The 24859-nt window shown below is 40.8% G+C and overlaps 1 protein-coding gene across 1 annotated transcript in view; it reads left to right on the top strand.

Annotated features, from left to right (window-relative positions):
• The window catches only part of XPR1 (xenotropic and polytropic retrovirus receptor 1), a 112164-nt gene that overhangs the window by 58133 nt on the left and 29172 nt on the right, over positions 1-24859 (top strand). Inside the window, exons 3-5 of the mRNA XM_038145125.1 lie at positions 12117-12218; positions 18386-18609; positions 24632-24781. Of these exons, the coding sequence (XP_038001053.1) occupies positions 12117-12218; positions 18386-18609; positions 24632-24781 (476 nt within the window). The remainder of the gene's footprint in view (positions 1-12116; positions 12219-18385; positions 18610-24631; positions 24782-24859) is intronic.

Raw genomic sequence — 24859 nt, 5'->3', positions numbered from 1 at the left:
ACATTTGAACTGGAGCTTATTCCTTCCATGTACTTAAATCATAGCAAAGCGGCATCTGAGGAATGCTGCTTTTGCTTGAATTGGATTTAAACAAGCCCTTTAAATGCAGGCTTGAGCAGAAGGAAAGGCAAGGGGTGCTACTTGAGCATAGGAAGAAAACAACTCCAAACTTGTGGGGACCTGCACTGGAGAGCTTCTGCTTATCTTGAATTTGCCACAGTGTCTCCAGGCAGGCTTCAATCCATGTGTTTTAATTAATGCAGCAGGGTAGGGCTCAGCTGAGTGGCTGTGCTCTGCATGAGCACGGAGGACTATAACCTTGGGTAGGCTTTGCGGTGTTGTGGAGAGGATCCTGCAACATCCGTTGCTGGTAGAATTAAAGCAGAAGAATTACTGCCCTGAGTGGAGAAGTAGCTACCTTAATGTTAATTTGCTGGTGTTTTAGCTAGAATTATATAATTTTAAAATAAAAATATTGGTTTAAATTGTGCAAAATGTTAAGGAGGATGCTGTTGTAAACATTTATGAGGACTAACAGTCTGTTCTGTTCCTGAACATGGTTTGACTGTAAGCCCTCTGGTAAAATCTTGCACAGAGCCACTCTCAAGCCCTGTGAGATACCTCAAAAATATATTTTTCTTCATCTGATAACTGCTAGCTTATTATTTTCTTGCCAACTGTTTGCCTTTACTAGCTAGTAAAATAAAAAAGGAAAAATTAATTTGAGTAATGTTGGCTCCCTGGGGGGAAATGAAACCATTGAGAGCTCGTTTGTAGTAGGTTTGTCTTTGTACCATGTGCTCACTGTATTCTGTACAGGGAGCCTGTTGTTGTTTCTGCATCATTTCTTTTGTCTTTCTGGTTGTTCTTAATATTAATTGAAGTCTTTCCCAAGACAGTTCTGTTAATCTTCCTTTTGTTATTTCCCCTCCTACTCCTGCCCTCAATATCTCCAATGAACATGTTCTCCTGTGTCTGGAAAGAGCTCTAAAAGTAGCATTGTTGGTGCTTTTTTAATGGTGATGGTCCATTTATTCACCTGTTTGGGTTGGGGTTTTTTTTTTTCCCACCAATGCTAATGTTTCTAATTGTTTGCTTAGCATCTGAATTTTATATGTGCTGTAATTGTTATAAGGATGCAAACAGTTTCCTGGAGTGATGGGTATATGTCTCTTATCAGCTCCAATTATGCAAAATGTTTTCAATTAGCTGCTTTCCCTTCCATGCCTCCCCTCAAACCCAGGGAGCTGAGCAAGGTCTCTCCAGGGACACCAGTGTGTTTTTCTGAGCAGCCTTTCCCCTTCCACATCCCATCCTGTCCTGGCAGCCTGAGGATCAGGAAGCACACTCTTCTACTCCTTTTGTTTTTCAAAAGTTAAAATACTCTTAACCACACCATTTCCCTGAAAGTTTCCAGTGTTTTAAAGGAGGAGATATTCACTCCATCTTTATAATCCCACAATTTAGCCATCAGCAATGGGAACACCCTGAACTGTGAAGCTTTTCCTTGAGCTGTGCAGAGCCATAACAGGTAGTAAAATGCTTTTTACAGTTCTGGTACCTACCAAAGGGGGATGCTTTGGTAGATAGACTTATGGCCAAATGTGGAAAGGCAATTTCTGTGGTGTCTTTGCACAGATCAGTTGCTGAGCACTGACCAAAATGTTCCTGTAAGCCTTGAGGTGGTTCTGGCTCTGAAGTCCCCACCTCTGTGTCTGGTGGAAGATGTCCCTGCCCATGGCAAAGGGGTCGGAACGAGATGGTCTTTAAGGTCTTTTCCAACGCAGACCATTCCATGACGATCATGTACAGTGCCAGAGGACAGCAAAGAGAAAGTAGAGGAGTTTCCCGACAAAAAGAGTTGTTTGGAGGCTTTATAGAAGAATTGTGGATGTGGATAGTGTTTGCTTGGGTAATGCAGAGAAGAGGTCCATGCCTTCTGCCTAGTATGGAAAAGATTCCTGTGTTCAAAACAGAGGTACCTCTGGCTTGCCAGTGAATCACTGAATTGTCTGCAACAGGATGAAGTAACTGTGTTTAAATAGCTTCATCTCTCAAAATAAATATTTTGAAGCCCTCTAAACACTTCCTCTGTATTTGGAATATACTTTTCTTCTTATTCTGCCTCAAAATTACCTCGCTGCTTGTTTTAGGCCTTATCTTGGCCCCTAATTCATTGCTCCCTGCCTGACAGAATCCAGCAGGGAACTGAGGAGGTTGAGGCTCACCTTTTCCAGTGCATGGTCATGTGTTTGCTGGGTGCAAGGACTCAAAAGAAGTGCTGGAGGCCAGAGCAGGGTTTTGTAAAACCTATTTTGATGCCTCTGCCTCTGTGTTACTCATAAATCAGGAAGGGTGGGTCCAGTTTCTGCAGCTGGGGCTTGGTCCTACAGCATGCACACAGGGCTTGGACAGGGCATGGCTTTAATGCTGAAACATGGTACTTCTTAAAAGTGGATATCACACACTCTCAGTGTGTGTATCCTGCTGGTGGCCACCTGCAAGTATTGATGAAGAGCAGAGCTCTTGGAATTCCCAGTCTCAGTTTGGATGAGCATGGCCAGGAGCAGTGGCTGGTGGTGCAGCACAGGTGATCTGCTTGTCAGGCTGCATTTGCAGGGATGACTTTAGCAGTGGGAAAGTGCTGATAGGATCTGGGCCTCTTGTTTGGGCATAAATTAGCACTTTTCTTGTTGCATTTGCTCGTTCACAACCTGTTTTTCACCAGCAATTTAAAAAGAAAAATCAAATGTTACATGTACTCTGCAGAGTACATTTGGTAGAAGGAGAGAGGGAAAGAAAGTGGGGAAAAAGCACTGAAAGAACAAGACTAAAACTCTGATTTCAAGATGATTCTGCCCTGCATTTACCTTGTTCGTCAGATTTATGGGTGACACTTCAAGTCTGTCATCAGACCCAGCAGAAGACATACCTGAAGGATAGCTGTGGATGGAACAGTGGCCATCCTGTCCAAGAGTATTTGATGGGGCTCTGAGCAATCTGGTCTGGTTGAAGGTCCCTGTTCATTGCAGGGGTTGGCCTTTAAAGGTTCCCTCCAATCCAAACCATTCTGCAATTCTGTGATTTTTATTTCTAAGCAAAATAGCTTAAAGCAGACTGAAATATCTCAAATTGTGCTGGAGGACATAGAACCAGCCAGTTTGCATCTAAGATAGGGATGGCTTTTCCCCATGAAGGTGTCATGGGAGAGTTGGAAAAGGCAGGGCTGGAGGCACATGGAGTGTTGGCAGGAGGGGAGATGCTGCTGAGAGAGAGAGAGAGAGCAAAGCTTGGATGAGTTCAATCTGTTTTGATTCAATAATCCAGACATTTCCTGTGTTTGTATCAAGGGTATGGGCATGTGAATCCAACTCCAGTGAGTTTTGTTGGCTTCTTCAACATCTCCTTGTCAGCTGAGCTGTGGGGTAGTACCTTGAGTCATCTCCCATCTCAGGAGTCCAAGCAGGTGATGTGATATTCCATTTAAATCAGTCTAACTCTGCTGCCAGAGGAGGAATCTCGATCTCACCACCTCCTCCCTGCATGCAAGGAGTTCTTTCAGAGGGCTAAACCACAGGAAACAACTTTATTGATCAGTTTGCTTTTTAATGCCTTTCAATTTTAATGCTGGCTAGTTCTTTAAATACCAGATTAACTTCCTGAACTGGTTCACTGTGGTCTTGGATAAGCAGCAGCACTAGAGCAAGGAAAAGGGCATCATGTGTGTGTGGAAGAGAGGGCATAAAGGACAGCCATAACTGCTGCTAAAATTCCCTGTAACTCCTTCTCCATGTGGTTTTCCTAGGAAAAACTTAATACATATATACATAAAAAGTGCACTGTATCAATGTTCCTTTAACTGACTCAGTAATCTCAGTTTTGTTTCAATTGTTCTCTTCTTTGAGGTTATATCAGATGCTCTGACAGTTTTTTGTGCAATTTTAATGAGAAGGTAATTGTTGCTGCTCAGTAAAATTCTGGAAGTAAAATTATGAAAGGTGGAGGCTCAATAAAAGGAGCATAAACAGTCATTTTATTATGAAGCTTTATTTCCTGACAGAAACACTTTTGGCTTGATTAAAATATTCACAATATCAAACTAATATTTCTTGATAAATAAGAGTGTGCAATAAAGAAGATTAGAAAGTTTCCTTTTATACCTCTTTCCATGCCACCGTCCACCTTCATTCAGGAGATGGAGCAGAGAAAGAATATTTGTGGATTTTAGGGTGATGGATCTCTGCTGTATTCAGCACTGTTTGAGTTTACTTTGATTTCCTCTTGCTCTGCTGCATTTCCAGTGCCCAGGGTCTCCATGGGGTTCCAAGGTCTTCTCCCCATCAAGTCCCCAATGTTCCATCACTGCTTTGGGGGCTGGCCCAGAACTCCTCAGCTTGGGGTGATTTTGCCTTGCCTTTCCTGGAGCCTACATTTATATTTGTTTAATGTTGCTTGGCTGAAAGGTTGGGAGATTTGTCCTGATAACCCATAGACGGTTTGCTGAATGCACCGAGTTTTGCCAGGCTGAAGGGAGAGGTGGAGAAGGTGACTATATAGAAAAACTAAAGTTTGAACTCTGAGCACCTGATTTGATATCAGGAATTCTGGTCTTGGTTTTCCATGCTGCTGTGTGCTTTTCTTTTATATTTATCTTCTTGGTTTAAGGAACAAACTGGGCAATGTATGGAAGTGTCCTTATTTCCATCCATGTGTTTTAGCAGAAGGAAAGTTTTCCATACAGGTTTGTAGCGTCACAAAACACAGCTTGCTTATTTACCTGAGGTGCTTTCAGTGGATCTTAAAATCATGAACAAGTACTGCTAAATTTTTCATTTGGTGGCCCTTTCACTCATGAAAAGGGAAAAAATATCACCTTGGATGCAACATTGCTCAGATTAAAGGCTGATTAAGAGGGAATGTAATGGATTTTTTTCTTTTTTTCTTTTTTTTTTTCCTTCTTTCTGCCCTGGGGATTTTTCTAGCTTCTAGTTGCTTCTATAATTCTGTTTCTTCAGGGAGGTCCCAACTCTCATAGATATCATCCTCACATGGGGCACCACTAAATGTTGAGTTTTATCTTTTTTTCTTTTTTTTTTTTTTTGTTAAATTTGGGATTAAATATGTGAGATGGTATTTTTTTGTTTGGATTTAGATGTTTATTAGTTCTTATATGTATTACAATTTCACAAGTTGTGAGTTTTATAGTATTTCATTCTAATAAGCTAAAAATTGATAAGTATTTTTACAAGTTTTTTTAAGGATAAACTGTCTAATTGAGAAATGATACTTAAATTATTTTTATTTTTAACTTAATAACTAACTACTCGTGGTTTATTTAATTATACAATACTACTTGAACTAATGAAGAAGAAGGTGGAGAAGGTAAAGAAGAAGGATTAGTTTCTGCACTAAAACTTCTATCTTGCTGTATATATTACTATATTCTAAAACCTTAAACTAAGTTTTCCACCATGTGATATTGCACACTTCTATTGTACCCATAATCCCAGTTCTATCATTCCATTTTGGAAGCCTTCTTACGGCCTCAGTCAAATGCAATGTTCTCTTGGGGGTCAGTGCCTGTCAGCACAGAAGGTCTGAAATTCTCAGGAGCCAGGGTTCCAGCAGGAATGGATGGCAGTGCTGAGCTGTTGCCTCATGTAGCATCAGCCAGAGGAGCAGGGACCAGTTCAGATCTCATCCATAAGAGGCTGGAATATCTCTGCTTTCCTTCACCTCTGGTGTGCAAACTGTGGTATGGGGGTTTTGTGCAACCATAATTGCTGCTCTCTTGTCTTGCTTTAATGAAAAACAGGGTTGGAGGCAGCAGGTGAGCAGCTGGAGGAAGGTGCAGGTGTGTTATGTAAGCTGGGAATATCCCTGTGTGATCCTGGTAGTCTCACAAAGCTGTGAGATCTTTGTTTGCATCTCTGGCTGCTTGGCACCACCTAACAGACGTGGCCTGGGCAGGTTCTAGTATGTACCAGCTGAGTAACTCAACCCTGGTGTTCTCCATTCTTTGTCCTGAAGTAAAGGTCAGTGTGAAATTTGACTCTCAGTTCCTGTTGACTGTCTTTCCTTCACCCTGGGGTGAGTGGCAGTGTTTCTGGTCCAGCTTATTGGGAGGCTTCTCAAAATCATATGTAAATCTTCACTTTTTTTCTTGAAAAGAGAGAAATTTCAGGGTGGTGGTTAGCCAGGGAAAGTGGGTATTGAGTGCTGTCCCTGTATGATGTCTCCTGGCATCCAGGTCTGTCATCCCTTGTCATCAGTATTTTTATGGTATCTTTTGAAATACTCCTGGGCATTTGTGCTGCTTTTCTTTAATTTTTTTTTCCCCATCACAAGTTTCTGCCTAGCTGCCCTTCAAATCTGAGCTCTACCACATAGGCTCAGTTTTATAATTCTCCTGGGAGCAGTGAATCTCTTAATGGTACAGAAATGAAGTATTAGTGACTCTCCTGAAATAGCTGACAAAGACTGGCACTGCCTTCCTTGCTTGTAGGAGGAGTGGTTATGAGTGCTGGATGCTTGTTTAAAGAAGAGCACCTGGGAAATGCAAAACCTGGCACTAGGAATTGTTTTCTCACACATGGCTACTTTGTGGCCTGGTTTTTCTGCACTTGAAGCTCATACCAGGGCGCTGTCATTGCTTTGGAATCTGTGTTTACAGAATCACTACTATAAATAATTTATAGTAGACACTTGGTTGGATGTCCAGCTTGTAGGCATGTTGTGGATTTTGCTTTTTATTTCCATCTCAACAAACCAGCTGTAAGAATCTGGCTGGTTTCCTTGTAAGATTTTAGTGATAGAGTCTAAAAACTAAGGCAGCAGGATTTTTATCAATCTGAAAATTGTAATTTCTAAAAGTATTTTGGAATAGGTTTTGTTCACTCTGGATTAATTGGTAAAAACACCAAAATGGTGAAGGAAAACCTGAGAGAACTTGTGTTGGTGACTGGCAGCAGTTCTTGTCCCTTCCTTCCCCTGCCCACACATAAACCCTGCATGTGCTGAAAATGCCAGCCTCATTTGCTACCTGAGTCATCATTTTTTATTACTAGGTTTAAGGCAATAATTTAATAACCAGATCTAATTCGGGCTAAAGGATTCATTCAGTGGAGAGCTGACCAACTCAACTGTGCTGGCTCACAAAAGCAGGTGAATTTGAATTCTACTTTGAATTTTCTTGACATTATTTTTAATATCAACTAGCTCATGAAGCTTCTTCCCTGATGATTTGACAGTATTTTAATTCAAGGTCCACTTTTGGTGGATGGAATAAATTCCAGAAGAGATGCACACCATGACATGTGAAGCTTGCAGCTCAGATGTTAGGGTGGAATAGCATGAGCACAAATGTTCCTTTATTTGCAAGCAGAATTTTTTTTTTTGTTTCTTTATTTATTTGGCTTCCTTCTTCTTCCTACAGCAAGAATAAGTCCTAGGAAGAAATCTCTGTAGCTGTACTTAAAGCATGTAAAAGTCTGTACAAGAAAACTTTTATTTACCTCAAGATGAGACATAAAAGTTCATGGTGAGTAATTAATTTACTGAAAGTTTCAGTAAATAATCCAATTTGCAGCTGACCCAAGTGAGAAAGGGAGTTGCCTTGTGGAAAAGCTTTTCCTTTGGAAAAATACCCAAATAAACACCAGGAGTGTAAAGATAATAAACTCTGTCCTTGCATTAAGGGACTTCACTGTCTGATTTTTTTTACCTGCAGAATTTCACTGTGCTGTGTCAAAAGGTTGGGGAAATGAGAATTTTGGTGCTGAAGATCTGTCAAGGGTATGAGAGAATTGTGATGGTTGAGTAGACAGACAAAGCTGATGGGATTTTGGAGACAGATACATGTTTTCATTATAGTGACCCACTTTTTCATGTTTTGAGTAGCAATAAAAATGGCTTTTTCTTTTTTTCCCTAGTGTGCCACTGGGCCTAGAAGTATAAGCAGTTACTGTCTTTATAGAAACAAGAAAACTACCTTTTAAATATTGTTAATTTTTCATAACACAGATCTGATGTAGTCTAGTGATAACACAGATCTGTAGTCCTAGTCAAGTGCTGGGTACAGGGTATGGAAAAATTTAAAATATGAATACACTAATTGTGTATTCAAAGTGGTGCTGATGTTAAACTTGTAATCACCTGTTCAGTATTATTTGATGTGTTTAATGCCAATCTTTTTATTTTTATTTCACTGACTAGATTTCAGATCCCTCCTCATAAATCAAATTGCCTCCTTTGTAGCTAAAGTGTTGAAATATTACTCAGCTGTTTTGTGACAAACAGAAGGTGATTCAGAGAACTACACCTGTGCTGATCTCATAACAAAACTAATTAATCTTTTTTAATTAAATGCTCTTTAAAGTTCAGCATGATAAAGAGTAGAGGACTTATTAAAATTATATTTTAAAGGGCACTGCTCTAACAAAGATAACTTTTACTGATGTATTCTTGCAAGGGAGTGAGTGAGCAGAGCTGCCTGGGATGCTGATCTTTTGTTTCTAGACTACAGCTGCAGACAATGAGAAATTAAATGAAAAGTTGAGAGGAGCACTGAGAAATGAGTGCTTGGGACAACTTAGGGGTATAATTTGGACATTAATTTTTCAACTTCAGGTTTTATTTTAGGTGTGCCAACATCTGAGCTCTCTGCAAACCTGAAAATGTGGCAGGGGGGAGTACATCCATATTGCTGCTGCTTTGGGCTTTGCAAGTAAAAGCAAGAGATTTGCAGGCTTCCTTTGTTTTTTTTTTTAATTCAGGACAGGGAATCCATGGGAGGATGAGGTCTGAAAGGTGAGCTATTGATCAGACCGGCTGCTTGGAGCTGAGGGTAAATGGAATATGAAGGCTATAGAAAAAGAACAAAAGGAAGGTTAGGCCAGCCCTCCTTGGCAGCTAGAGCTGGATGCCTTTTAGAAACAGCCCCTGTTGTTATGGAGCTCCTGAAGCCAAGGCCAGGGGTCTGGCACTGTGATTTTCTCATGGCAAAACAGCCTTGTCCTGTCCTAGCCTTGGGGGGGGGGGGGGGGAGAGAATAAATGAATAAATAAAGGCTGTAGCCTTGGCAGCACTTGTCTATTATTGCAGCTCAATGACTGAACTGCAGTGCGACCAGAACCAAAGGGAAACCTTTTCTTCACAGAGAGTCCTGATTTTTAAAGTGGTTTTTTTGGGGTTTGGTTTGGTTTGGTTTTTTGTTTGTTTGTTTGGGGGTTTTTTTGTTTTTTTTTTTTTTAAGTCTGGCATCTACCCTGGCCTGCAAAATATCTTTTATAAGGCAGCATTTGACATTTGGAGAAGTATTTTGAATAGTTTATGTAGAACTTGCTTTCCTCTGAGTCAGCAGTGTTTTGAAGTTGAGCTAGAGACCTGAATTTGTAATCTTAAGGGTTTTGGAAGGGCTTCCAGCAAGAGCTGGTTTGTGTTCAAAGCCCATTTTCCTCTTCTAAACTTTAGATTATGGTCAAACTGTTCAATACACTTATTTGTAATGTCTTGAACTGGTCAATAATTTATGAAACAAGATATTAATTGTGTTATTTGGCATTGATTATGTTAGTTTATCTCTTTGTCGCTTTACTGAACTTTTTAATCTCTTGGAAGGTGTTATTTTGTTTGCACAGAAATATTCATGCTTGACTTTATGGACAAAAAGTATATTACATGCTTAAAGAGATTTTCTTTTGCTTTTTTTTAATCCTTTGGTAGTTACAGTGACAGAAGTTTAAAAATTTGCTTGGTCTTTTATTTTGCGAATGTACTGAAACATAAAAACAAGCTATGGTGGAAGAGGAAAGCAGTGAGCCTGTGTGCTTTTATTTCTTTATGACTTATTTTTTAAGTGCAGGAAATGATGATTCCCCCATGTCAGAAAGCACCTCTAGATAAACTTTCTGCTAGACCTGGGTAAATTCTTTGTTTACCAGAGAATTTGCCTTTCAGGTCCACCCTTAAGAGTCAGTTTTGGTTTGGAACTTTCTGATTACTATTATTTGCAAAGTTTCAGGCATCTAGTGAATAAAATCTCTGCATTTTTAGTATTGCTTAGTAATTTCTGCTGCTTCACCCCCTCCCCTGTTTGTGCTTTGCTGTCAGGTCAAAGATTTGGAAGTCTTGGAGTTCAGATCAGCCTTACTGGGAGGGCCCCAGGCTGGGATGTTGCAACTGCTGTGACTCTGCTGTTAGGAGTCAGCAGCCCTGAAGCAGAGTTATTTTCTTATTTTCTGTGCCTGTGGTGCTCAGGCTGCCCACGAGGAGGGATCCATGTGCAAGCTCTCTGTGGAATGGGATTGCTCATGCTTGGTCCAGAGCCCTGGAGCAGGGCTGGAGTGACATTCCAGTGGTTCTCCTGCAGCAAAGAAGAGCCCAAGCCATCCCAGGGTTTGTTTGCTCCAGGGAGGGAGTCCTCATCCTCAGGAGTAGCCACAGAGCTGCAAGTATAATGATGGGATAAGAATATAACCCTGGGAGCCAAAGCTGGGAATTTGGAACAGGCTTCGGGGCCCTTGAGAATTCTTCCCTACAAGCCCTCGGGGTGTGGAGTTATAAACACCAGGCAGAACTGGTTCTTTTCTCTCTGTTTACTCTTTAAAGCATCATCAGACTCCAAAAGAAGACAGACTTCTTCCAAAGTTGCCCCTGCAGTGCAGTTTTGTGTTGTGCTCTTTGCTCTTTCCATACCATCCCTTAAAAATTGTACTGACATTTGTGTACAAATGGTTTGTGGGGCTTAATACCAGAGCCAAACCAGAAAAATCTAAGTGTTGAAATTCTGTATTTAAATATTCTCTTGGGGTTGGTTTTACCTAGAAATTAATGGTAAAAGAAGGCGATTTCTTTGTTATGACAGTCCAATGTGTGCATGTGATAGTGAATGAAACTTCTGTGTTGTCATTTGTCTTCTCAATTTAATAGCATTTATTTCAACATCTGTTTGAATCTGGGAGAATCAGCATCCCTGGAAGTGTTCCAAAAACATGTGGATATGTCACTTGGAGACATGTTTTAGTGATGGGCTTGTCAATGACTGGATTCACTCATCTTAATCCAACCTGAAGTAATTCTGTGGTTCTGTGGTCTACTTCTCAATGTTGTTGAGACCATAATAAAGTCTTAATTTTCCTGTTTGTGCTAACACTAACCCTTGCAATCTGTGAGAGTGCATGAAGATTCAGGGGCTGTAACTATGGGAGGATATGAAGAGTCTGCTTTGCTTCAGCATTAGGAACATTTGGCTTTTGACAGTACTGAAATTGGTAATTATAGCCTGTCTTGATTGTTTTGTGGTTTTTTTACTCATTAAACTAATTTCTTAATTACTAGAAAATGCATTCTGTCTTTGAGATTCTGCACTATATTTTTTATTACAACAACGTGACTGAATAGCTGCTTTGATTTCAAGTTTTGACTTTAATTATGGAATTGTATGTAGTTCTTGCAGAAGAATTAAAACTGTCAGAGCAGTGGGCTGAAGGAGAGTTGTGGATCTGATCACAATCACCATAATTTAGGCCTTTTCCTTTCAACTTTGCTTATGAGAAAAGCTTTTATTTTCCAGGAGGGAAGCTTCCACACAGTTTTCTGTATGGATTTCTGTGTGGTTTTCTCTATGGATTTGTGTATGGATTTCAGTATGCTGTGATGCTGTTTGTATATGAAGGATTACCCTGATGAGAAGGTGGGAATGGTGGCTGAAGCCAGTGAATCCTCCTGGAGGATGAGGTGAAGGCTTCAGTTAAAAATTTGGTGCTTTTTTTCTGAACACAGCTGTTTGATAAGCTGAAGTGAACACAAAGGGTCAGCTTCAGTCTTCAAAGCAAAGATGGAGTTGTGAGATCTGAAATAGCACTTGGAGGATCAAAAAATATGATGGGAACTTTGGTCAGGGTGCTGTTATGAGCATGGCCCTCTCTGTCTTGGTGCAATTCCTTTTACTAGCAAATATGTGTTCCCTCCAGCCCTTTGGACTTGGTTTTTCTTCTTCTTCTGCATGACAAAGATGATGGATTTGCTCTGAAGAACTATTTCCGTGGCAGCCCCTTGTAAAATTGTCCCTATGTCCTTCTGTTACAACTTCTTTGTTTTTCTATTTTGTTTTGTAGACACAGATGAGGACACGGTGAAAAGATGTTTTGCCACATTTGAAGAGAAATTCTTCCAAACCTGTGAGAAAGAACTTGCCAAAATCAACATTTTCTATTCAGGTAAGGTGCTTATTTTGTGTGTATTTATGCAAAATTCAACAACAGGAAAAGGGCCTGTAGGTCCCAAACTTTCAGGATAACCACAGTGGTGATGCAGGTCTACCATCAGGTAATTAGAGGGCGAGTTTGTGTGGAAAACTGCTCTGGTTTAATCAGAGATCTGGAGCTCAGCCCTGGTATTAACCTGGCTAACCCTGGCTGGAGGGAGAATGGATGGCAGGTGATTTAATTTCTTTGAACTTTCAAGGTATCCTGCTGAACTTTATGGAGATGCTCTTCGAACCAAAGTCTTTCAGTTTATCCATGTTGACAATCTCCTGGCCACGTCTGAGGTGTGCTGAGCCTCCTAGCTGGTGTTTCCGGAGCTTTGCAGGAACAGCTCTCGTGGGCTTGCCTGTGTATGATCATCTTGATGGGTCCAACAAATTTTTTAACACTGAACTCTTTTAACACTAAACACTGATGCTAAGAGTGGGGATTTCTAGGTGTCATATACCAAGTGCTGATTTTTGTTGTTTCCCCTGAAAAAGTTGCCTTCCCATCCTGTGTTTTGAAAACAATTTTAGAATGGGTTAATTGGAAATTCACCCTGTAAAATTGCTACAAAAGGCTTGGTGTGCTCTGGCTCCTCCTGCCATTTCACTTCAGATGATTTTCAGCCTCTTTTGGTGAGGTTTAAAATGGGGTTTCAACTAGAAAAGCATTTAAATGTGGATACAGCAGTGCATTGCTTTCCTCTTAACATGCTGGTTTATTAACTTAGTGCTATAAACAGGATTTGCACCGCAATATGGTAGCCTTTTTTAGTTCTGATTTTAATCTGATAACAAAGGCACAGCTGAATTGTGCAAAAATATTTTCATAACCATTGGGTGATGACTTTATTGCTGGCTCTTTTACTGCCAGCCAGGATCTGGGTTGTGAACTTGAGGATAGCTGAAAGCATGATGGATGCAGTGGCTGAGCACTGCTGCTTCCCTCTGTTCAGCTTCCATCTAGGGAAGTAAATCTCCTTGCGGCTGGCTGTGCCTGCTCTCCCAGCTCCCTGGAGCACAGTGGGTGTCAGGACAAGAGGCAATTTTTTAGGTAAAACTGATATTTTTTATTAGGTCAGCTGGGTTTTACACTTTATAGGCATTTTTCTGCACGAAGATCATACGTACCTAACTCAGAGCAGTGCTTTGTGTTGTTTCCCTGGAAGATCTTGTGCTTCTATTCCAGATCTGAGGGTTTTATGCTCAGAAAATTCCTTTCTGAGCCATATCAGATCCTGTGCACTGAGAGCTAGACTCTGTGCAGGAAGTTCTGCCAATTTAGATGCACAATACAGATTATAATTTCCCCTAATGAGGACCTGCTGCCACACATGCACCCACATACGCACACCCATTCCACCACTGTTTAAAATGACATTAATAACATAGGGTCGAGGGGTTTTTTTTCCCCAGCTAGCTGTCATTTCAAAAAGTTCCAGGAGAGAATACATGTAATTTGAAAATCTCCTGTGATAAGATTAAAATAAGTCTTTTATTTGCAGAAGAGCACATGACTTTCATAGAATGGAAACCTGTTATTAGGGTTATTAGCATTGAGCTGCAGCAAGAAATGTTCCATCAGTGGTTCCTACCGTTGATCCTGTCAGAAATTTGTCATGTTGGACCCTATTGTAACTCCAGGCATGTGTTGGCTTGTATAATGACCTGGCACATCCTATTTATTTTAGGTTTATTACACAGCTTATTACACCCCTGTCTTTACTACAGTAAATATTGTTCATTTTTCAAGAAAATCAAATTTTCTGTTGATCTCTGCTTCATTTCCTCATCATCTTTCCCAAGGCTGAAGGCTCCTCAGTGAGCATCACCCAGCACAAACAACCTCATCCTCTTGGGGTGGCCTGGCCCTGAACCCCAGTTCCTCCATGGAACACTCAGAGGCTGCTGCAAAAGCCTTTCTTTGCCCTTCCTTGTGTGCTGCCCTCAAACATTCCCTTAATTCCCCAGCCCATCATCCCAGATTAGTGGAAAGGAAAACTGCCATTAACTAAATCAGATTTGATAAACAATTTGCAATTTTTTTGACTGTGCTCAAGAAGATCCATCCCCAGCTGAAAGACAGAAGAGTTGCAGTAAAATTTTCAGATGGTTCCAGCAGAGGAATGCCTTGTAAATGCCTATGCTTTTTTTACTAATAGTTCTTAACATGTTATAGAAATAAAACAAAAGTAGAAAACAATTGTATAAAACCCTACACAGCAAGTTACAAAAGTTACAAAGCTGGCCTGAGCTACATTTCCAGCACCTAAGAGACTAAATAAGCCAAGCTACAACCTACAAAAAAAAAAACTTTCTAAGATCATCATCTCTTTTAGAACAACAAGAGGTTTTATTGTTTAATATTACTCTTTTTTAAACTAATAAATACTTTGCCTATAAAATAAACAAGTTTTTTCCACTTTTCTCCAAAAAAGTATTTTTTCCCAAACCAGTTAAGAAAAAACCTGATTAAATCTACTTTTAAAAAAGCCCCATCAAAGGCTCTCTCCCAAATTTACCCTAAACCAAAACACTATTCAAGTGCTAAAGTCTTATCTCTGTCCAGTTTTGGTTCTAGATGACAGGTTTGTTATATTTTAAATCACGATCATCAGGACTTGGCTAAACAGTAGCCAGCAACATTTCCATGGTTAATTTAGGAATTGTTATTTGTAGAAAACCCTGGCTTTAAATTGCAAAATATTGAACATAAAATGTACAAGTAGGGAATGGAAGGAATGCTAAAACTAAAATGTGTAGCTGGTAGGAAGTTCAGGCTGTTGATCACCTCCTCTGGTGGAACAGGCTTTGATCACACCCATGCCCATGTAAATTGGAATCTGGGGTGAAATTTTCCTGGATCTTTGGGGCAACAGTCTTTTTTCCATCATCCTTATGTTTGAACTTTCATTTAAACTTGGAAAATGAAGTCAAAAACCAGCTTGGAGCTGTGTAGTTAAGGTGATAACTCTTTAGGCTATTTAAGTCAGGATTTTAGCAGCATTTTTTGGGCCAAGCTGCTGCTTTATGGCAAGCACTTTTGAAGTCTGCCACTATTGGTTTTGGATTTCTTGTTAGTCTTTGCCATGAAATTACACTTGAGCTGAGGGCTCTGTGGGCATCAGGTCATGCAAAATGCTGCAACACAAGAGTGGTTCCAGTTTCTAAGCTATTTTTTTAAACTCTTTTGAGCGACATATTTTTTTAAAGTCACTTTTCAGAAGTTAATGTTAAATTAGTGATAGACAGTGCTAAATTAATGGTAGGAGTATATGATACTTCAATTATTTTGGAGTACACTGCAAACTGAGAAATTAATTTCTGTTCTACTTTGCTGTTTCCCTGGGCAATTCCCTGGGAGGTTTTCAGAACAGCAGCACTCTTTGTTTTTTGTTTTGCTTCTGCATTGAGTCCCAATGGTAAAAAAATAATACTTTAATAAGATAGAATGATTTGTAGATGGGATAACTAGAGTCAGTGCAGGAGAGAGAAGGTGGTGACAGGATGGCTGTTTCTCAGGAGGGGCATTTTTTATGGATAGCTGCAGTCATAAATATTTCGAGACATTGTATTTTCTTTAAATATTGTGTTGTTAGGCTGATGGATGATAGGATTTTTCTGGACATAGGGACAATGGAACAGTGCTTTCAATTTAAAATATTTATTTAAACTCTTCCATATCTACTGATTTGATTTAAAGGAAAATTCAGTGTATCACCAATGGTTTAATAAATGCTTTTAATATAGAGAGTGAACTTGTTAGCTTTGTTTATATGAAGGCTTTTGATTTGAAAGATATCTGTTCCTTCTTCCCGAGGGAGTTCCCAAAGCGGGGAGGGATTATTGTTTTGGCAGTCTGATCTCGTTGTGGTAAATATTATGTGGTTGTGGGGTGTGGGCAGACAATTCTCACTGTGGGCTGCATTGCCTCTGTTTGCTGGAGTCCTTGCAGCTGTGGAAGTTGTCAGAGAGGAGTTGCCCTTTCCTGCATTTTAAATCTTCTTCCTTTATCAAAGTTTATAAGCAAGAAGTTTAGAGTTTCAGGCTCGTCTGTACTTGATTTCCTATATTGATCCCCCTTTTCTGTTAGGAAAGGCATTCTCCTTCTGGCAAATACCTTATGCACTGTAACATTATTTACAGAGTAGTTTTGCTCTTAAAATTAAGCAGAATTGAGTTAGACAAAGGAAAAGGGAGAGTGAATCTGAGTGGGGAGCAATTGAGAATCATCATTGAGTTATGTAAGACACTAATGAAGAGAATTATATTGACATCCAGGAGGCTGTTGGGGCAGAGCTTTGTGTAGTAGAGGCACCTTGTGGTTTTTTGTGCAGTGCTGGGTGTCCTGCTGGGGGGAGGTGGCTCCAACACTGTGAACCTGGTCAGCATCTTCCTGGCCAACATCAACACCTGTGGTCTGTGACCCTGCTTATCAACAGAGATGCCAAAGCTGTGACTGAAGCTTAGCAGGGGAAAAAAAGCCTGGAAGGAACCAGTTGTACAGAACAAAGAGAACGATAACAGTCTTAACTATGCTGGTTTTAGCTTTAAAAGGTTGTTCTTTAGCCAAAAATATTGTTTTCTGAGAGTACATAAAGCAGCATGTTTAAAGGAACACCTTCTTCATACTTGAGGTGTGAGGAGGAGAGACAGACTCATTGTGAAAATACATCAAAATGACATTTAAGTGTAGGCTGATGGCCTCTTTAACCAGTAAATAACAAGGCAATGCTTCCAAAGTGAGGAAAAGAGGGATAAATTATTGCAGTGGATCATGTACAGCAGCCAGCAGTGTTGTAATTCCTGATCAAAGCAGAGCTGTGTTTGTCTGTCACTGGGAGCCTGACAGAGGGGCCGTGCTGCTCTCTGAGCAGCAAAATTCAGTGTCACATTTGAAGTGTGGGGTTTGTCTTCTTTGATTTCCCTACTGTCACATGAAAAGATAGTAAACACAAAGTCAGTAGTGAGTGCACAGATCTGAAAAACGCTTTGCTTATTCACTGTCATGTTTCATAATATTGTCTAACAGGATTTTCCTCTAATGCTCCTGGTTCACTTGATTTATGTGGGAAAGAGGAGCAGCTTTTCTGTTGTGCTCAGAGTAGATGTGTGGTCAGTGCATTGGTATTTGGACGAGACCCTAAATTAAGCAGAATTAATTTAGGGTCCAGCCAGTGTGGAGAAGCCTGCCCCACTGTCCTTGTGCTGGTTTACAGTCCCCAGGTACAGGCTGGGCCTCTTCCATCCCTAACAGGTATTTGTGTGGTGCTGGACTGAGCATCCTTTAGAAATCAAAGCTGGGATGGAAGCTGGGAGGTCTCAGTTCCTGACTAATGCTGCTTTAGTCTGTGCTGAAGGGACAGCCCCTTGATTTTGACCCTATTCTTGATTTTTTTTTTTTTTTTTTTTTTTTGAGAACTTGCTTGTTTTACATAGCTTTAATGAGGAAAACTTCCTCTTCTTCTCTGCCCCTGTGAGATCACATCTGGTTTTCTGCATCCAGGTCTGGGGCTCACGGCACGAGAAGGACATGGACCCAAGAAGGACAAAGACTCATTAGAGTGGGTCCAGAGGACTGGAGCACCTCTGCTCAGACTGGCTAGGAGAGCTGGGGGTGTTCAGCTGGAGAAGAAAAGCTCCAGAGAGACCTTACAGCCCCCTCCTGTGCCTAAAGGGTCCAAGAGAGCTGGAGAGGGACTTTGGGCAAGGGCTTGGAGTGCCAGGACAAGGGGGACTAGCTTCACACTGACAGAGGGCAGGTTTGAATGAGACATTAAGAAGAAATTCTTCCCTGTGAGGGTGCTGAGACCCTGGCACAGGTTTGCCCGGAGAAGCTGTGGCTGCCCAGTCCCTGGAAGCTTTCAAGGTCAGGTTGGACAAGGAACACCTGGGAGGTGTCCCTGCCAATGGCAGGAGGTTGAAATGAGATGGCCTTTAAAACCCAAGGCAGTCTGTGATTCCATCCTGTGAAAAGAAAAATACGCAGAGCACTTGAGTTTACCGCGTGATGGGGGATGGCCGTGCAGTACGGCTCATTTCACCCACAGCCATGTCACTTGATTTTCGGGTGTTTTGGGGCTGGCTGGGCCGTGCGTGACCCTCCCAGGTGACGTTCCCCTCTCCTGCCCACAGAGAAGCTTGCAGAAGCGCAGCGCAGGTTCACCACGCTCCGCACTGAGCTGCAATCCACCTTGGACGCGCAGAAGGAGGCCAGTGGGGCCTCCACACTGCAGCGACGCCGAAAGCCCGTCTTCCACCTGTCCCACGAGGAGCGGGTCCAGCACAGGAACATCCGAGACCTGAAATTGGCCTTCAGCGAGCTCTACCTCAGCCTCATCCTACTGCAGAACTATCAGGTACCCGCCAAGAGTGGCACTTCCGCAGAGCCCTGTGCGTAAATGTCTCTATGCTTTGTGTGTCCTTTGATGCCTCAGGTTTTAGCTTTTTTGTATTTTTCAGGTTCTGTGCTGCCTTAGTGTGTGGGTCTGGGCTTCATATGAGGGGATGGTGAGCGCTCTCTTTACAGAGTAGGGAGACAAAACAATTCCTGCTCTAGCTGGGGACCAAGGACAAATGATCCAAATCTCAGGCCCAAGAGCACAAACAACGAGGACTGAAGAGAGAAGAACAAGAAGGATGGGACTTCATGGGGTAAAGCTGTAATTGGACAATTAACTAACGCCAATGGAGTTAATTGGACCAGAACTTTTAAAAGTGTGAGACCCCATGACCAGTCATCCATTTTGGGTTCACCTTGGGTGCAGCCCTGGCTGGGCTCTTGGACTGCCCAAGGTGGATCCATTGAGGCCTTCTAATAAATCCCTACTTTATTGTTTAGCTCTGTATGGTCTCTGTTCTAGGTCAGCCTTCACAAGGCATCACCTTGAGTTGCCTCACTCAGGTTTTCATTTATTTCTTCCTTTTTTGGGGGAGGCCCTAAACACTTCTAAAGGAAAGATAGGTAGCAGTGTACACCTGGTTGCTTTTAACTGAGCTGGAAGTGCTAAGCTGACCTTTAGAAGGACTTTTCCTTCTTCCATTTCTGGGCTGGCTGACCCCAGCACCTTTGTCCAGGCAGGACTTCTTCCTTCTGTAACGTGTTGCTCTATGCAGGGCATGTTGGGGAAGAAGCTCTTTTATCTTACAGTTGTCCTGAAACTTGAAATCCCAATGTTCTGTTTCCTCTTGGCGTTACCACGGTAGTGGCTGTGATCTTGCTTATCAGAATTTCTTGCTAAAACATCAATTTAAAAAAATAGTGTTTTGATTTCTGCAGGATACAGGCTCATTTGCCTTGAGGTATGAAAACAAACCAATCTTCAGTTGTACTTGGATTTTTGCCTTGGTTGCAGATGCTGATCTCGTTCCAAAAATCTTGAAATAAAAATCTTAAACTGTTAATATATTTTTGGCTGGGGTACCTCTTCTGGAGTTAAATGCTCTGAAATACTTTTAAGTGTTTTACTTTGAGGGGCTCTAGCTTGTTAAATAAGAATGTTGGAGCTTAAAATGACTACATCTGCATTTAGATCTTTGACAGATCTTTACTGCAGAATTTTACTAAACAAAATTCACAGTCAGAATAAATTTAATACCACTCTGCTGCATGGACAGAACTTACTCCCCCAAATTTCTGAGTATTTGTACCTCTCCTACAGTGATGTTATCTTTGAGCATGTGTCTGGAAACTCTGAGTTTCTTAATAAAGTGTTTTAACTATTAGTGGTAGTTCCTAGTTCAAATTCCTGGGAAAGGTGGAGTATCTGTATCTTTTTAGGAATGGAGTGAAGCAGGATCACCTGCTGTGATTTCTTACCTTACATTTATTTTCTCTTTTATAAGAAGACAGCTAAACTTTTAATTAAAAAAATCAATTCTGAGGCTTGATGAAGAATTTAAATAGGGGCTAACATTGATCATTCCTTTTGGAAATCTTTTCCTACTATTCCTCAGTGAAGAAAGGCAGGTTGCACACTGATATTTCTGCTTTTTGCTTCCATGAGTCCAGACCCACTGTAAGTCTGCTAAATATTGATCTAAACCCTCTCATCATATATGCATATATTTAACAAGAATTTTATGCTCTCATCTCTTTCTTAGCAAAGTTTCATACCTATTCGGTGTTTTCTGGTGAGCAGCTCCTCTGAGCACATCCTTCCTCTCTCACCAGGTAACCGACTGACTCCAGTTCCCTTCCTGCTTTAAGGCATGGCCTCTTGACAAGCCAACCCACTCTTTTATAGCTCCTATTGTTCTTATTAGTTACAGCTGTGGCTTGATGAAGTTAGGCCTTCTCCTCATTTTGATAATCTGCCCAGCTGCAACTCCTTAGGGGTAAGATTACTTTATATACTATTTCCATTTTATCCCCCCACAGTTCCCCCTTTTTCTTTTAATTATGGAGTTGCAGCATTTATAGAAAGACATGTTCAAGTAAATTAATATAATGACACATTCATAGATTTAATTTAGAACTAATAGTTATACAAATGTTCAGATAACATATTACAGTACAAATATATATATTTCTAAGTGTTGATTCAGTTTTGCAGCTTCTCAATTTACAAAGTACTTATCTTCAAAATCTTTTATATTCACTCTTAACAAACATCAATAGCTGCAACTGATATGTTTCACTAATCGATAAACACATTATAATGAAAATCAAACTATCCATTTTCCTGTTCTTTACAGTTGCTTTAGTAAATTCTCCTCTTCCTCTTTCAGTTTTGTTACTTCTCCTCATGCAGTTCTCTACTCAGATCACCATGAGATCACGTTGGTTGATACTTAAGTCTTTCTTCCCGAATCCAGAGGGTCATACAGTTTAGTATTCTCAAGTCCACAGGGCCATATAGCTTAGTATTTTTAGTATTCCACTCAGCCAACTGCTGAGCAGGCAAAGTACGCACACAAATTTAATATAGTTTTTTGGAGATAAATACCGAGGAACAGTCTTAGCCTGCCGTTTGATTCTCACAATGGCAAACCCTGGGGAAACCTCCACAGGAACTGCAGCAGACTCCTCAGGGGGAGATAAATCGACAGGCTCAGCCTCATCTTCCTCCTGTTCCTCTACCTCTGTTTCTTGCTCTAACTCTGTTTCTCCAATTCTTCCCTTCTATCTTGTTCTGCTTTCCACTCCTTATCACTTTCTATAGTCTCTTCTCAACCTTTTTCCATGCCTGGACACTGAGAACAGTGTCAGCATCAGCTCCAAAATTCTGTGACTTACGCCATATCAATAAACTACGAAAAGCATAGTCAGAAACTTAAACATTTTTCCTTTTCACTAAAGCTTTTCCACGTGGACAAAACAGTCTTTTCCTTATTTAATAAATTATTTCCCATTTTTTTTCAATCTCTCATCTTAAATCAGACATCTGAATTAGGTCCGGATCTCCGCAGCATCCTTGCTGCCTTCACTCATTTTAAGGGCTTTTTATAGACCAGTCTCTCCGCAGCATCCTTGCTGCCTTCACTCATTTTTTAGGGTACCCTTCAACCTTTTCTCTCTCATTTTTTCCTCCTTTTTTTTTTTAAAAGACCAGTCTCAATCACATGTCCTTCTTTTTTTACAGTCCAATCTCAATCATGTCTCCTTCATTTTACAGTCCAGTCTCAATCACGTCAGGCTCACCATTTCTCGTCATATATGCATATATTTAACAAGAATTTTATGCTCTCATCTCTTTCTTAGCAAAGTTTCATACCTATTCGGTGTTTTCTGGTGAGCAGCTCCTCTGAGCACATCCTTCCTCTCTCACCAGGTAACCGACTGACTCCAGTTCCCTTCCTGCTTTAAGGCATGGCCTCTTGACAAGCCAACCCACTCTTTTATAGCTCCTATTGTTCTTATTAGTTACAGCTGTGGCTTGATGAAGTTAGGCCTTCTCCTCATTTTGATAATCTGGCCAGCTGCAACTCCTTAGGGGTAAGATTACTTTATATACTATTTCCATTCTATCCCCCCACAAAACCCCATCTGGTTTTGATAGCTTTCACACTTTGCAGAGGCAGCAGAGCTGCTTTCCACAGCATAACTCCAGAGAGAGAATGAGAAAAATTCCTTCAAATTGGTATTGAAGTTGAGGACAAGGAATACAAACACAAAAAGAGACATAAAACTAAATCCCAGAGTACTAATGTTGTTACTCTCTCTTGAGCTTCAAGTATAAGCATGAGGAATATTCAAGCTCTTGCAATTTTGGAGAGAAGAAAAAAAAATAACTTGGTGGGAGGATGATGTACCTGAGCCCTTCATGTAGGAGATAAAAAAATGAAATCAACAGCAGCATTGTAAATATCAAAATGGCTTTGATAAAATGCTGATGCCTTGAGGTGGGTTACAGAGGAAGGAAAATCCACCTGAAGCATATTCCTCAGTCTCTTAGGGATGAACACATGCATTCATTCCTGAGGTACACAAACCAAAAGTCAAATGAAGCTATAAGCAGTCTCCAGGGCAGCTCTTTCCTGTTTAAATGATTAAACTTCTGATAAAATTAATTTATACTTACCAGCAATGTATTATTCTGGAGTGTGTACATACAGAATAAAATATATCTCTTTGAAATGCTGTGTTTTAGGACAAACAAATGCTGAGAAATTAGCATGTAAGATTTAGTTACTTATTCTGTATGTAATATAGTGCATTTATTTGGTGAATAATTGAGGCTGAACCACTTTTATTAAATTACCTTGCTGGTACATTTCCTGATACATATGGGGAAAGATTTTTGAGTCTCCTGTTTGATTCTACTTAATGTTGCATTATATTATTGCCTAAGTTGCACTGGTCACTGTTTGTGGAGGGTGTTTGGTTGTTTTGGGGTTTGGGGTTTTTTTAATATTTTTTGTTTTGGTTTGGTTTTTTTCCCTTTTTTGTTGGGTTTTTTGTTTTCACAAAATGCAGCAGAAATGGAGGTCAGGCTTGGAGAAGGCCCCTTGCCAAATAAAAGCAGCAAGAATAGCAAAATATCAGACTGCATAAATGATGTTTGTTCTGTTCCACAGTCCCATCACTGTGTGTTCCTTGTCAAAAACATCACTGTGACCAACAATGCTTTTATCATGCACTTTGAGGTTGCAGAATTTTTGCAGCCAGAGGATGAAATGCCACTGGAGACGTTTTAGGGTGTCTGGTGTAAACATATCCCAACTAGCCAGGGCACCCCAGATTTAGGCTGGACTTCTATCCATGGCAGAGGAAGGGATGTTATTTCAGGCCACAGAAAGGTCCCTGACCAAAATCATCCTTTTGTTGCAGTTTTTCATGTGAAGTTTCTGCTCTCCTTGGGGTGGAATGCTGGCTTTTCCAACAGAAAGTAATTAAAGTCTCTTGTCTGCAATGAGGCAGGTCATTAATGCTTTGGTTTCCTGCTTCTGTCTCCCCAGCCTCATTTCCCACCTAGATGGGAAGGTCTGGCATTAAATCACTCTAAGCATAATTACATTGAAAATAATTTCACTGAATAGTTGGTGCCTCTCCCCAGGGCATTCGATTTTGCTGTTTTCTCTGGTTTTCTTTCCAAGGTTCCCTCTAAGCTTTTTTCAGAAGTGAGTCTTGCCACTGTCTCTCTGGGTTTGTGCTGTGGTTTGAATGAAAGATTGAGTTTTTCAGGCAGCACTTCCTGCACAATGAAATGCAGGATTGCAAACACATCGTGCCACAGCAATTACTGCTGTGTGATGAGCTCTGCCTGTCCTAGGCACTGTGCACGGGTGTTGAATCAGGGATTATCTGTAACTTGGAAATCAACAGTTGCTTCTTGTTTTAAGCATTGTGTGCTTGTCTCTACAGACTGGAGAGTTGCATCTCCCACATCTGCAAGCCTAAGCTGGTTTTGCAGTCATTTTGCAATATAGTCTGTGAAAAAACATGCTGCTATGGGGATGCACTTGTCTGGATTTAATCTGCAGCACTAACAACTTTCATACAAAGATTTCCCTTCTATAATGAATTTAACTGGAGAACTTGATTTGAAACCAGTGTCAATTTTAAAGGAGTCAGTAGTTCAGATTTTTCAGGAGGGAAAACCAGTTAAGGGTTATGTGTCTTCAAGGTAGTAGCATCCGGTCACTTCTTGCATAAAGGAGGATGGTGGAAGTAATCTGGCTTTTCAGGAAATAAAAAGCTTTGGGTAGCTCCCCTTTTATGCCACATTTTTTATTTTATTTTCTAGGATTATATATTCCTTATAATAAAGTAAGAATTTTTGAAACTTCCTGACAAGGAATGTAATCATTTTGATTCTCATTATCAATTCGCTTCTTGCTAGCACTGGGGAGAGAACCATTTCTCTTTCTTGGGAGATGGCTGGGGTTTAAGAGATGATTGGCGTTTAAAAGCCAGCATGTTCTTTCCCTTGCCTGCAGAACCTGAACTTCACTGGCTTCCGCAAGATCCTGAAGAAGCATGACAAGAACCTGGAGACGGCGCGGGGGGCAGAGTGGAGGGTGGCCGAGGTGGAGGTGGCTCCCTTCTACACCTGCAAGAAGATCAACCAGCTTATCTCCGAAACAGAGGTGAAGAGGCTGGCCTGGGCACTGCCAAAAATCCCCCAAAACGGGGTTTTGGTCACTGCTGGTTTCTGGAAGCGTTAA

The sequence above is a fragment of the Motacilla alba genome, chromosome 8 (assembly GCF_015832195.1).
Source record: "Motacilla alba alba isolate MOTALB_02 chromosome 8, Motacilla_alba_V1.0_pri, whole genome shotgun sequence".
NCBI classification, from domain to species: Eukaryota; Metazoa; Chordata; class Aves; order Passeriformes; family Motacillidae; genus Motacilla; species Motacilla alba.
The sequence above is the reverse complement of the archived record's forward strand: the minus strand, read 5'-3'. Positions and strand labels throughout refer to the sequence as shown.